The sequence below is a fragment of the Diadema antillarum genome, unplaced genomic scaffold (assembly GCF_040938485.1).
Source record: "Diadema antillarum isolate AM-2024a unplaced genomic scaffold, OU_Dant_1.0 seq00000386_RagTag, whole genome shotgun sequence".
Classification (NCBI taxonomy): domain Eukaryota; kingdom Metazoa; phylum Echinodermata; class Echinoidea; order Diadematoida; family Diadematidae; genus Diadema; species Diadema antillarum.
The window spans coordinates 3527542-3540664 of record NW_027271384.1 but is presented as its reverse complement, the minus strand read 5'-3'; the positions used below and the strand labels follow the sequence as shown (position 1 = coordinate 3540664).

At 40.5% G+C, this 13123-nt stretch overlaps 1 protein-coding gene across 1 annotated transcript in view; it reads left to right on the top strand.

Annotated features, from left to right (window-relative positions):
* Positions 1–10297, top strand: part of LOC139731851 (zonadhesin-like) — a 66064-nt gene extending 55767 nt beyond the window's left edge. Inside the window, exons 20-31 of the mRNA XM_071642726.1 lie at positions 345–492; positions 1013–1180; positions 1967–2175; positions 2652–2829; positions 3570–3866; positions 4455–4769; positions 5160–5483; positions 6000–6320; positions 6534–7133; positions 7670–7781; positions 9097–9329; positions 10215–10297. Coding sequence (XP_071498827.1) covers positions 345–492; positions 1013–1180; positions 1967–2175; positions 2652–2829; positions 3570–3866; positions 4455–4769; positions 5160–5483; positions 6000–6320; positions 6534–7133; positions 7670–7781; positions 9097–9329; positions 10215–10297 — 2988 coding nt within the window. The remainder of the gene's footprint in view (positions 1–344; positions 493–1012; positions 1181–1966; positions 2176–2651; positions 2830–3569; positions 3867–4454; positions 4770–5159; positions 5484–5999; positions 6321–6533; positions 7134–7669; positions 7782–9096; positions 9330–10214) is intronic.
* Positions 10298–13123: the final 2826 nt, after the last annotated feature.

Sequence of the window (13123 nt, the reverse complement as noted above, 5' to 3'; positions counted from 1 at the left end):
TGATTGTTCAATGATTTTGGCGTAAAATTATTACTTCGTTTAGTAAACACATGTGAATTTGAAGTTTTCCCGTGATACTTTGTCACATTTAAGTCTAAAAATATATCTCTTGTACTTTTCTTTGGTGTTTACTGTGACAATTGACATGGACAATTGAAAGGACATAAATTTTAGCTTTGCAGTACCAAGGCAGTTTGCACAGAGTGAGACAGATTCATACAGAACCACTTTACTCATACATGTGTAACTGCTGAGTACATTGTACCCTGTCGTGACATCCCCTTGGGGTACAAGGGTCAACTACCAATGAACACATATGTGCGTATGTGTGTATCCCGTCCCAGGCTTCCACTGTAGAAGAGTTTGGTGACAGCTGGAATGATGCTGCCCTCGCTTGCCCGGATACGCCCATTGACGTCGATCCCTGCGCCTCTGATCCTACCCGCCGGGCCGAGGCGGTCGCCAAGTGCTCAGCAATCCTCAACGACACAGGTAAAGACAAAATCACATGAAATAACTGTTTGTTTGTTTGTTTGTTTGTTTGTTTTTATTGTTGCAAATATCGATACAATTTCATATTTTACAACTGTGTGTAGAGCTCCGATGTGTTTGTAGGTTTAAAACTAGGAAAAAATGTTTTGACGCTATGGATGCATAATCAATTCACGTTTTAAGCTCTGTAGCAATCTTCCCCCTCCTTCTTTCTCCTCTTTAACTCCTCCATCTCCCTCCGATTGATTTGATGTAGAAGAATTAAGTTTACTGTAATTGGTTTGATCAGACATATAGGATAGTTATTTCAAACACTAATATTCCACAAAGCTCATAAATGTGTACGTTAAGGCTAATACTGAACCTTGCATGTTACTCTTTGTTCCTTATTTTACACGTGTTTATTGTAAGGCTACTAATATGTATGGGTTTATGTAGTTGTAATTGTTGGAACGTAGTGACAATAGATTGCATAATCTATAAATTGATGTGGATTTTATCGTGAACATGTTTTCTACAGCTCTTTTCGGAGCGTGCTATGCTAGAGTACCACTGGACACTTACTATGAGAGCTGCGTCTACTCCATGTGTGCAACGGATGGGGACGAAGATGTTTTCTGCAATATCATCGAAGTCTACGCCACGAGATGCGAGCTACAGACTGACTGGAGAAACAATGACACTTGTCGTAAGTCTACTTAATGCATCTCTCCCGTTCAGTCCCTCACTCCTTCTCTCTCTCTCTCTCTCTCTCTCTCTCTCATTCTAATCATCTTTCCTTCATTTTCTCATCCTCTACAAATCTATCAATCATGCTATCATCATTCGTTATTGTCTCCTTTCCTCCCTCAATCATTTTCATATCTTTTTTTTTCCGTCATCCATGTTTATCTACCCGGTTATGGTAACTCCATTTATATTTGCTACAATATGTTCGTGTCGATCAGACTGATGTGTACACACAGTTTTCTCTCTTCCGTCACTTCCATTTCTTCTCTCTCTCTCTCACTCTCTAATCAACTCTGTATCAGCGTACTAGTATATCAATCAAGTTCTCAATCCATCTCTTTGTTTGTATACATTTCTCTCATCTCTCGGTTAATTAGCCATCTCTGTTAACCTGTCTTGTTCTGGGCTTCCGATTCTAAGTCTGTTCATTAGATTGATGAAATTAATTTTTTTTCCTTTTATGCATTAATGTATTTGACTTTGTGTGCTCAAAGTGGATTTTTTTAATACCTTTTGAAAGCCTTGTGTCATGTTAAGGTTCATAATATTTTGGTTACAAGAAGGAAATAACAGAGCATAACTCTAATTCTCTCTATCCGTTTTAGATGATGTGCAATGTGTGCTAAAAGATATTTTTATGCTGCTCTCAAACATGCACTTGACCGTTATAAGATATTTTGTGCAAAGATACTAACAGCGTATGGTATTTCTACATATCATTTACATATCATTTACATGTATACAGCATACGTCTGCCCACTGAACTCGGCGTACAGTACCTGCATCACTGAGTGCCCGCCCTCATGTGGTGACTTTGGGACAATTTCCCAGTGTTCCGACCTGGATTTGGGATGTACATCGGGATGTGCGTGCGATGATGGTTTTGTCTATAAAGATGGCCAGTGTGTGGTGGACAGCCAGTGTGGATGTACCTATGATGGCCTCTACTTCAGGGTAAGATAGTTTACAAATATTTCTATCTATTTATCTATCTATCTATCTATCTATCTATCTTTTTATCTATTTTTTTTTCTTTCTCTCTGTCTTCCTATTGGTATCACTGTAGTCATACTATCTCTGGTACCTGATTAGATAAATAATATGGGTTTTTTTTCAAGCATTTATCAGAAAAATATCATCTTTGATCAGTAAATTCATATTCTTGATATGTGTATATATGTGACGTTGTGTTTCTGTATTATTATTTGTTATTATTCTGTTGTGTTTGTGCAGGTATGAAATTACGTATTGGTCGAATAAAATTCTTTTCTCACGTTTACATTTCTTTCCATAGCCATCAAATTTAGGGATGATTATCTAGGCACCAGATTTCAAAAGATTGGCATATACAGTAGGTTTTGAAAACAGACATACAATTGTGTATAACCCACTGATACTGTAACTGAACTTTCTCGTATGTTTGAATACAGAGCGGTGAGGAGTACATCACTGAAGGTTGCCAGGAGCGATGCGTGTGTGACGGTATCTCCCAGCTGATGTCCTGTGAGAATATCCAGTGTTCCTTCAACGGAGTGTGCGACTTGAGAGACGGTGTGAGGGCGTGTTTCTGTCAGGATTCGGGCGAGGCGATCTGTTACAATGCCACTGGTGAGTCGAAGATTCACTTTTATTGATTGTCTATCTCCATGATGACACTATTGCGCGTCATTGTAATTGTACAAGCTTTTTTAGAGATTAGAATAGGAAATGGGGATGTCATAATCAATAGATGGCTTTTGTACACCCCCTTCAAAAAAACCCAACAACAACAAAAGAAACACACACACACACGCACACAAAAACAAACGCCAAAACAGAATAAAGCAAACGATTAGGAACCAACAGAGCTTTGGAGAGTACAATTGTATATAGGCGTCGTGGTTTATGATTACAGAAAGACTGATCATCCCTTATTAGTCAGCCTCTATTGACATGCTAGTCTGAAATTAATGTTGTACATACGTGGTATGATAGCCGCGGAGCATGGTTATTCATACGTAATGTAAAGGCCACCGTCACACCGAATCCGCCTGTTCCGGTTCCCTTGCCCCGACCTTATCAAATCGCTCATATGATGCGTGTTTGATGTGAACAGTTGCATTAGGATAGTACACAACCAGTTCTTTTCCGCCGTTTTTGCGCGCAAGGTTGTGCTGTTTTTGCGCACAACGTTGTACCATTTTTGCGCGGAATGTCGTACCGGAACGGGCAGTTCCATGACTCGGACCAAATTCAGTGTGCAGGCGCCTTAATTCAAAGGTACAGTTTGTTTGTCTATTATCATCATATGCATTGACAGCAAGTGATGACGCTGATTTGTGTTTTTTTTTTGTTGTTGTTTTTTTTAGTTGGCTACAACATCACACTCATCATGGCCAGTCACTCGTCGTTGACCTTGACATGGACAGTCCAGCAGACAGTTGTCTTCGTGATCGTCCAGTATCGTCTTCAGGGCATCGACACCACCTGGATGAACTCTTCGGAAGTCGCCGGGGAGCGTGAACTGGTCATCCTGAGTGGGCTCGAGTCGGCCGCGTCCTACGAGGTCAGGTTCGTGTTCGTGGGAGAAGCTTTCTACTCGCGGTCCGTCATCAACGTCTACGACACTTGCGTCAGCGACTCTCAGGGCGTCGCGTGCGAAACAGGTAGGCCTACAGATCGTTGCTTCACACTTCGCACCTTGCACTCATAGTGGGAAATCACGGATTGACAAAAGTTTACCGTTTGCTGAATTGACAACTCTTTGAGTTTACGAGGGACAAAAAGTTGGTATTGCCTATTACAAGTTGAGTACAAATAAAGCAATGTGGAACTCTTGAAATTCTTGAGTTTAAGAAAAGAACAGTCACTGCCACATGTCATTGATGCAATTTGATAATCTGTTTAGAAGCGTATATTAAAAAAATAAGTAGTGATGAATTTCAAGGTACATGTTCTACTTATTTGCGTGGAATAACAAAACGAAAAAAATAAAAAATAAAGAGAACGAGGTGCATCCATATGTGCGTGGGAACAAAATAAAATATCTTTTAGGTGTTCAGAACTTTGTAAAAATTTAGTCCTATTCCCTCAATCGTTTTGATTTAATCGTTCTGGGCAGCGGGTGTCACGTTTTATTTTGCATGCACGAAATGCTTCAAAGTTGTCGTGTAGTGAAAGTCATGAGCGATCACTGTATGAGAAAGGCTAATCCACTCTTCCTCTTCCCACATCTCTTTCCTCTGAAAAATCAGATTACAGTACCCTTAGTGCGTACAACTTCAACCTGTTGTACGCCACCAGCGCCTCCTTACAACTGGAGTGGGAGTTGCCTTTCGTGGATATCCAGTTCGTGCGTCTCCAGTATCGGGTTGACGCCGGCAGTCCATGGGATAACGGTACTAATCTGGAGGTGACAGCCACGAGCGACACGATCCAGGGCCTGGACGAGTTTACCCAATATGAGGTGCGAGTCTTCATCGGGCAGACAAACGGCGACGCAGCGGGAAGCGCCGTTCTGCTCCTGCTGACATGCCGCGGAGGAACGGTTGGGCTCAACTGTGCTGGAGGTATGAAAGCTCTCGAGTTCCTCATTGGTATCGCGTCAGGTTGCTATACACTTATACTAATCCAGGAATCGGTTCTTGCCTTGAGAAACCGACCAAAATCTTTAAACAGAATACCAAAATCACTTGAAGATCCATGGCAGTAGTGGGTTGTATGTTTATGGTTACATAATAGTGAAAAAAAAGTCTGTACTGTATACTTGATTTAAATGAATTATATAAAATACATGTTTCATAAATATTTGTCGTTTGTATAGCTTATGTCATTGCAAAGATATTAACATGTTTGCAAAAATTACGTGCGCACAGATACATAAACGAAACAGATGATCAATTATTTAAAAAACTACAGGCAGAGTGTTTCAATATCGAATGTCTTCTCTTCCCGGTCAGATGTTCCCATCGATACCGGCATCAACACAGTTTCCAGTGACTTTGTCACAGTCACTTGGACGGTGTATGTGGATGTTGAGCTCGTAGCCGTCCAGTACCGTGCGCTGCCAAGTTTTCAGGCCCGAACATTCGTTACCGCTGACGGATGGACCGAGAGTGATCCCGTACCCGCCGATCGGGGCCTGTACAACATAGACGGACTAACCCCTGGCAGGACTTACGACTATCGTCTGAAGCTGATCAACGGTACTCAAGAAGACTTCGGAGAGACAAACCAAGTTACCCTCTGTCCCGAGGGTTTCCAGGGGGCCAACTGTGAGATTGGTAAGGGGTCCAAGTTACCTGAAAAAGTTAACCCAACAAAAGTATACTGAATTTGTACAACTAAACTAGCGGTAGGGATGAAAGAGATAGACGAAAGTTTCAGCAAAAAACTTCACAAAGGATATTATTTTTTTGTTAAGATGTGAGTCTTTGCGTGTCATATGAATAATCTATGTAGTGAAGCGTCTTCACAGGCAACCAGGAGCAACAGCAGTAGCTCTAGACTTGTCCTCACTTGTAGAGTTTATGATGTAATCCAGTTTCTTCGCGACTTAGTTCCCTTCAGGTAAAGTGCATGATGCCTCAGTTTCGTTGCGAAAATGAAGTTACTTTTCCCTCGTCCTGCGACTGCTAATGCACGACTTTCCAAATCGAGATGACTTGAACATGGCATGTTCTCTTATGCCAAGGTCAACAGATCATGTGCATAATTATACTCTAATTCGCATCACGTATTGCTATCCGACAGACAATGCCAAGAGTACTATAAACTCTCTGTGTTGTACGTAACTTCAGATTATTCTGTGGTGGGTGCCTTCAACGTGCGGCTGTTAGAGGCCACCAGCTCATCGCTCAACATCACCTGGAAGGTGGACATCACCATCCTCAGGGCTGAAGTACAGTACCAGCTGGCTCCTGTCAACCTCTCCCTACCCTGGGACAGCTCGGACACCCTTCAGCCTACAGAGACGGATGTGCTGGTCGAGTCGCTGGCAGAGAATACCGCCTACGACGTGAGGGTGTCGGTCATGCGAGCTGACGGTACAGTCTCCTACAGTGACATTCTACGGATGAAGACATGCATTTCCGGGTTCGAGGGCCTGAACTGTGAGATCGGTAAGCATTGCATCATAATGTATTAATTTGGAAAACACGACACTGTCAATTCTTCACTCAATTTATTCCCTGTTACGTGTGCGTGTCGATGGGAATCGTAATAAACTCTGAAGCCGTGACACATAATTCAAAAAAATCAAATGGAATTGAGAACGATAAATTGCGTACTACTCTGCGGATGACTTTGGTAATATTCATTTTGTTTTGTCGCAGCTCTAGCAATTGATACGACAACGTCGGCTTCCACCTCTGCAGTAGACACCACAACAGTAATATCCACCACTCAACCAACATCTGTGGCCACAGATACAACCCAGATGACAACTTCTGTTCTCACTACTTCAACTCCACTTGCAACAACGCCATCTTCCTCATCAACACCAATCACAACTTCCATGCCGACAACTACCCCGATTGTGTCAAGTACACCATCGACCCCTGGTCCAGGCACGACAAGACTGACAACATCTTTTGCGTCAACCACTGCCACAAATCCTGCGCAAACCACCGTGGGTCAGGCATACCAACTCGAGATCTCGCACGTCAATAGCCTCTCAATAACTACCCGGTGGTCATCTCCCACTGGTGTCACCAACGTCCTCCTGCAGTACCGGCTGACCGGTGCTAGCGAATGGAACAACGGTTCCATGGTTCCCCTGGAGCGCGGGCACTATGTCTTAGCCGGTCTGAGTGCAGAAACCGAGTATGAGCTGCGAGTTCTCTTCGAGAACAGCCAATCGTTGACTCCTTCCAACGTAGTAATTGCTTCAACCTGTGTACGAGGTTTTGCTGGAGAGACATCGTGTGATACAGGTTAGAATAATCTTAAAAATCGGCAAATTCCGAAGTTTCTTATGACGAGACTTTATTACCAACAAACATCCTTTAACACAAGGGACGAATCTGCTAGAATTGATATTCTCTTACCTTGTAATCGTTAATTACTTCAGAGGGTGAAGCTGCTATGGTTTCGATACTCTTGGAATGTTGTCGAGGCCTTCCCTTTGTTGTTTGTGTCGTAGATTTGATTTGACGTTGTTTCCAGTTAGTCCTAGGCATGGCAGTTTTGTTTAGGTGGCTCACACGTATATTATGTTGTTATATTTGCACAAGTTTGAAGCTATCTTATTTCCGCAACATTATACCTTCAGAATTTTCTGTCTGCTGTGAATACGAATGTGATCGTGAGAAGTTTATCATTTGGCATCAGTCCGTTACCTAGGAGGTACGGAGTGGTAAACAGAAGTGTGACAGTAATTTGTGATTCTCAGTATGAATATTACTCTTCCAGTATACTTCAGATCGCGTGTAATCTATGAATACTGCTATCATTATCGTACCTCGTGTAGACTACATGGACGTCGGTGCCTTTGATGTTGTCCTGGACACAGCTACTAGTGCTTCCCTCGCTGTGACATGGAGCCTTCAACTTGACGCAGACTGGCACATGGTGCAGTACCGGTGAGGAGCAGCAACCTTTCATTCATTCATTCATTCATTCATTCATTCATTCATTCATCCATCATTTAATGTTTCCGTTCAGAAATAACGGGGAGGAGAAAAACGAACGTAACGCTCAAACGTATTAGCAAATGGAAAGGTGAGAATCGACAAACGTTGGTAGATCTGTATGAGCTTAAATTTTCGCGTACAGATATTTTCGCGAATTTTCGCGTGTTGTTATTTTCGCGGTTCGAAGGCGATTTGCGAAATTCGCGAAAATAAAACCACCGCGAAAATTTCAGCTCGTACAGTACCTCATACATCATTCATCAAGATCCGCTGCAACCATCGAACCCAGTAGTCTTTACCCTATGGCAAACATCGCAGCTCCGAGTTCTTCTCCGTGTAGGTCTTCACTTGAAAGAAGACACTATAAAGCCTTCAGGTCAAACTCACAAACTTTGTCATTTGAATAGTCTGTCCATTTTTTTTTTCACTTAGAAATTTTATTCATATAAACATTCAGGTACAAAATAAATGTCGCATACAGTACATAAAGACAAATGATCAAAATTTGACAGGCAACTGCGAAACAATTAAATAATGTAAATGCGATTCCACTGAATATTAGATACAAAACCTTTAGTTTTCTCAGACATGTATTTGTCTACTTTCTTTGCTTGCTTTAAAAATTGACAAAATTGGCTAAAATGTAACGATTTCTTTTTTTATTTCTTACTGAAAATATGAAGTATTTTGCGTACAAATAAACTACGTTGTAACATTTTGGTAGTTAGTGAAATGAAATGAAATAGTCTGTCCATGCCTTCATGCTATTTAAGCTGTGTGCGCTCCAGGGATTGTTTTATTGTTTCACAGACATGTATTTCCTTATTTGAGAGCTAGTGACCCACATCTACAATCTCTTGATTTCGTACAAATAGTAAGACCTTTTCAATTCGCGCGAAGTTGGTCCCGAACCTGGTTGAAAGTCGATCAAAAGCCGAAACAAGTACAACCTTCTGCTAGCGGCCTGGGAAACTCTCCCGGCGGTTATAAGATGGCTTTAAGATGTACTCACGAATAACCCGATATTTATACGATTAGAGCCGAACTGGAAGATTTCCTTTATCAGGTGTCCATCTTTGCTCAACTTTGGGACAGTATGACGCCTGTATAAAGCATGCGTGTGTGTTTGTGTGTGTGTGTGTGTGTGAGTTTGTGTGTTTATAATTTTGTGCAGGGATGTTTAATAGAAACACTTTTCCTGTTTTATAGACTCATTGCTGACTGAAGAACGAAATAATGCAATGTTTCCTTTTTTATGGCGCAGACTGCTCTCCACAACGGAGTGGTTCAACTCCACTGAGCTCACGGCAACATCCAGGCTGTACACGGTGCGAAGTCTCGATGTCAACCAGTCCTACGCCATCAGAATTCTGACGAGGAGGTCGACCACCGCTGGGCGGAGGAAGCGAGCAGACATCGCACCGAATGTCGGAATTAGTGCCGAGATTGAAGCCCTGACGTGCCAGACGGGACAGCAGGGCATCAATTGTGAAGAAGGTCAGTTTTCTGACTTGACTTCTTTCGGGCATGAAAACGTGCACGAAAGTTTGATTTGTACTTAGAGATAGAGCCAAGACAATATTGCGATGTTGACAAGTAAAGCAGGAATTACGAGTCGAGTCAGGCAGAGTTGATCTCACAAAGAAGATTTCAGCATACGAAAGAGGCATAGATATTACGTGAACTTCGTAAGTATCAATGTAACTACACGTATTTTATACATGTAGGTCAAAAGTACAATTTCCCCGTTGATACCAGAATATTCATCCATGAATGCAAAATATGTATCTTTCCCTGACTTTCGTGATGAAATTCGTGATGTTGATCAAATTCAGAAATTCAGATCAATCAGCACTCTTTCATTTTGGACAAAGTTGTCATTTTATGCAATTTAGTTACATAATATGTAACTAAATTGCATCAAGTTATGCATATTATGTAGGCCTTACATGAGAATGCGTTATTATGAGAAAGGAAATCGCATTATGTTTGAGCCTTTGTAACATATTGATAGGCAGGGCCGTTAGTGAAATGAAACTTTTTGTTGAAAAAAGTTGTTGTGGAGGAGTGATATTTTCCCGCAGTAAATGAAATCATGTGCATATATACTTTCTTCTCTTGCCTTTCTTTTCTATATAATTTCTCTTTCCGGTGCAAGGAAATTGCTTGTAACAGAAAACGAAGTTAATCTGAAAATTACCAAATTGTGTTAACTCTTTTCGTTTGGAAAAAAAAAATCAAAAGCGATGGATGTATATTGTCGCTGCCCAATTTTGTCACAGGTTTCCTTTTCATAGTATCCTTTTATATGACATGAAAGAAGCTGCCATTTATTTCTTAAATTCATCTTTCGCTACTTGTGTCACTTCTTGTGTGTTACAGAAGTGGTTTCAACACCCATGGTGACAACAGACGAAATGACCACACGAACACCTGTATCAACAAGTAAGAATGGTAGTTTATAGGGTGAAGATTTTGTGTGTGTGTGTGTGTGTGTGTGTGTGTGTGTGTGTGTGTGTGTGTGCAAGTGATGTTCCGTCGTCTCGTTTGTACAAACCAGCCATGAATATGTGCGTATTTAAATTAATGATCCATAATACCAGTACCCGCTGCTATGAAGGATCAGGACCCATCATTGGCTATCGGGCGAAAGCTCGGTATTCTATAGGAATGATGAGATCGCGGGTTTGAGTATCACCGGAGTATACACTATTTATACCCATGATTTTATCATTATTTATTTTAATCATAATTTTTATCATGGCTGTTACTTAAACACTAAATAATCGGTGTTTATTTGCGCCGGTGAAGAGAAGTTTGTCAATCAGTTGCGAAGTTATGCCAGACATGCCCCTGTCTTCCACGTTCCTGCGATTTTCTCGGGAGTTGTTTCTGTTGTGTAACTCGGAAAACATTATTAGTACTTGAGGTCAGTGACAGCGCCTGATGGATGACCTGTAAGTTAAGTCAATCCTTGTGTGATCGGCTAGGTAATGAAATTATGTGTACTACGTTGTGGATCGGATAGACGGCTTTGTAGAATATTTTTTCGACCATTACTTGCTGTATTTTTTAAAATGAAAACAAAAGATGTTTTATGTAACGTCGAGGAGAATGAGAAAATATATTTCACACTTCTCTTCTTGCACGGCTTAGCATAATGGTAAATTTGCTGGACTCACGACTGTAAATGACATCATCAAATACATCCATGACAATACATAAAGACCCAGGAATCAAAATGCGTTTACAGCGTAAAAGCTCTTACAAAAATAATACGCATCGCAAAGTGGATTCAAAGCAAAATTGTCTTCATAATGTACGCTTTACTGTAGTACGTATAGAGAGGAAAGTCTCATTCAACGTAATTACAGTGTATAAGGCCATGAGGGATTCATACTGTATATCCACAGTCTTTCGGGACCACAGCTATATTACATGAAAAAGCAACGACAACACACACACACACACACACACACATACGTACATGCCTAGTATGTCCGAGGACCATGACAAACTACCTCCTCTTGAGGACAGATGTTATTTAGCTCTCAATCGTCATACGGTTAAAAGACTCATAATAAAAAAGAATGCCTTTAACGACGCTCACAAGATTACGCGCGTTTTTTTAAGTTTACAAAATAATCATAGACCTATACATCAGAGGACATGATTTCTTGTTTTGGTATACGTCCGAGATAGCTTTCTCTGATGTTAACATTTTATGTTTCAACATTCGACAGAGGTCAACCACACACAATTACATTTGTCAGACATTATAATGCAAACCTGGGTCCTGTTTGATTAAAACTTGCTATTCTAACAAAATAAGATTTCTGTGACTAAGGTCAATAGCTACAGTTTATGCATTTATACATTGAAAAGCATAATGAAATGTCCATTTATTATTATTATTCTTTAGGGGGAGCACTCGCCTAATATTGTATACCGGCCTGTGCCGTTCAGATGGGTCGCTTTTTTAAAAAATATATCCTTGAACATGCCCCCCTTTTGAGTCGTAAAATCTCCAACATGCCTCACTTTTTAAAGATCGGTAATTTTATTGTTGAGTGTTTAATCGTAACTTATAATGCAATAGGGCTTTGGTAAATCACTTTTACATTGTACGTCCTCCTACGTACTTTGTTTCCTTTCCAAAATAATGTTGCACATTCATAAATATTCATACAAATGTTCTTTTTAAACGCATATGATAGGTCCTCGAACGCTTTTGTAAATCGGATATGTGTGTTATAGATACAGTGTAGTGTCCTCGTACATCTAGGCAAACTTGATCTGTGCTACCTTTGCAATGAAATGTCCTCGAATGTTTTTACAAACCTGGTCTGTGTTACCTATACAATGAAATGTCCTCATACGTTTATGCAAACCCGTTTTGTGTTCCCAATACAACTGAGTGTCCTCATAAGTTTACGCAAACTTGATCTATGTTACCTTTGCAATGCAATGTCCTCATACAGTTATGCAAACCTGGAATGTGCTACTTTTGCAACTCATTGTCCTCATTCATTTATGCAAACTTGATCTGTGTTACCTATACAGTGTAATGTCCTCGATAGCTTTTGCAAACCCGGTCTGTGTTACCAATACAATTTAATGTCCTCATAAGTTTATGCAAACATGATCTGTGTTACCTTTACAATGCAATGTCCTCATACATTCATGCAAACTCGGTCTGTGTAAATTACCTGTACAATGTAAGGTCCTCATACGTTGCTGCAGACTTGGTTTGTGTTTCCTGTACAATTTAATGTCCTTATAAGTCTACGCGAACTTGATATGTGTTACCTTTGCAATGTAATGTCCTCGGAAGCTTTTGCAAACCCGGTATGTGTTTCCTATACAATTTAATGTCCTCATACGTTTCGTTTTATTAACTCTCACAACATTCAAGAAGTACGTGTATCTGGAAACAAGCAACTTTTCTAATCCCTTTTTAAATTTCTCATTGTACTGTTTTGTTTATTTTGGTGTACCATGGACTTCGTATCTTTTGAAAAGAGTACTTTTGGTATTATCTTTATTATCATTATTATTATTGTTGTTATTATTATCTCAAACAACACAGTGGTCTTCTTCTTTTTATCATTTTTATAATCTCTTCAATTTTCCAAACTCTATTTTTCTCTCTCATCTTCAGTTATCTCTTCCTTTTCTCTCTTCTCAGTTCTCTTCTCTCTGCAACCCAGCCCCTCTTCATCTTTGTGTGTGTGTGTGTGTGTGTGTGTGTTGTAAATGCCAGAAATCCTGGTATGATTTTTATGACTTTG